The 1488-nt window shown below is 42.7% G+C and overlaps 1 protein-coding gene across 1 annotated transcript; it reads right to left on the bottom strand.

Moving 5' to 3' along the window:
• Positions 1-271: 271 nt before the first annotated feature.
• Positions 272-550, bottom strand: LOC121455436 (60S ribosomal protein L37a-like). Its single transcript, XM_041663101.1, has one exon. It carries the CDS (start codon positions 548-550, stop codon positions 272-274), a length of 279 nt encoding a protein of 92 aa, XP_041519035.1.
• Between the last annotated feature and the right edge of the window lie 938 nt (positions 551-1488).

Genomic DNA, 1488 nt, shown 5'->3' with positions numbered 1-1488 from the left:
AGGCCTGTAAACTCAGCTCTGAGACAGGGGAATCCCTGGGACTTCCAGCCAATGAAATTGGAACCTCGGGTTCACTTTGGTTCAGAAGAGTGGGTGGAGTGTGGTAGACAAGTACACATGATCCCTGCCTGGCCTCCATGTGTGCACAAGAGCATGCCTACAGACAGGTACATCACATTAATTAATTTAAAATTATGTTTTTATCATGTAAATTAACCCATTTATTTAGTTGGCTGTGCACTATTGGCTTGGGTATCAAATGGTAGCACTTTTACTGCTCTTTCGGTTCCTTCAGTCTTCTGATGGCAGACTTCATTGTGACTGCAGAAGTTGTGTTGTAGGTCCAGGCCCCGCCAGCCACTGTTTTCATGTAGGAACCACAGTGCCAGATGCCGACAGCTCGTCTCTTCATCTTGGTCTTGCCACAGAAGGAGCACGAGTACTTGGCGTGCTGGCTGATTTCAATTTTCTTCACCATTTTCCAGAGGGAGGCACCATAGCGGGTCCCATATTTCCCGACGATCCCGACCTTCTTGGTGCGTTTAGCCATGTCGCAGGAACCTAAGCCAAGCCTTTAAAATTAATTCTAAATATTTGCATTGGTGCCAGGCGGTGGTGGTGCACACACACCTTTAATCCCAGCATTTAAAAGGCAGAGGCAAGCTGATCTCTGAGAGTTCAAGGACAACCAAGGCTACAAAGAGAAACTTGTCTCAGAAAGAAAGAAAGAAAGAAAGAAAGACCCAAATAAATACCCCCCCCCAAAAAAAACAACAATTACAACAAAAAGTGAAAAAAAAATTTGCATTGACAAGTAAGTTTGAAACAATTTCTGATTCTTAGTTTCTTCATGCCAGGACTAAAGAGCTGCATAAAATGATCAAAGTTCAAGTCTCTGAAAAACCGTGTAAGAAAGAAAGTAAAACAAAGTATCTAGGCACTAAAGTGGACATGGCACTTCAGCTCTTCCCAGTTCAGTGGGCATCCGGAATTTATCAGGCTCAGTGAACCAGAGTCCGAGACCCAAGTCAGAGTATCACAGAGAAATTTCCCCTTGGCTGCAGTCTGGGGACAGTTAGTGGAGATATTGGGTAGTTCCGGGGGGTCATTCCACAGGTAGGGGTCTGAAGCCACAACTGTGGGTATTTCCACTGTGGTTGCCTAGTCAACCGTCATTCTACCCTGGTAAATTTTCTCGTCTTTTCACATTGTCCTAAGCAATTCTCCTTTTCATCTGACAGATAAACCCCTTTCCTCTTAGAAACTGCCTACCTATAGAGATATTTTCTGTTCAAGGTAAGATTACAATTGCACAGGAGATATATATCTTGGATAATGCTTTCCTGTACAGCTACATCTTTCTTTTAAAGGTTCGACTACATCTTATTATCCGCATTACATGGTCTGTTTAGTTCTATGCTGAAAGGCTTTTGTGTTGTAATCAAAAGATGCTATAATTCATTGTAATGAATCTCATGATATAGTAAA

The sequence above is a fragment of the Microtus oregoni genome, unplaced genomic scaffold (genome assembly GCF_018167655.1).
Source record: "Microtus oregoni isolate MIOR12 unplaced genomic scaffold, Mior012 000013F_ref0000133, whole genome shotgun sequence".
NCBI classification, from domain to species: domain Eukaryota; kingdom Metazoa; phylum Chordata; class Mammalia; order Rodentia; family Cricetidae; genus Microtus; species Microtus oregoni.
This window is presented reverse-complemented; position numbering and strand designations above follow the sequence as displayed.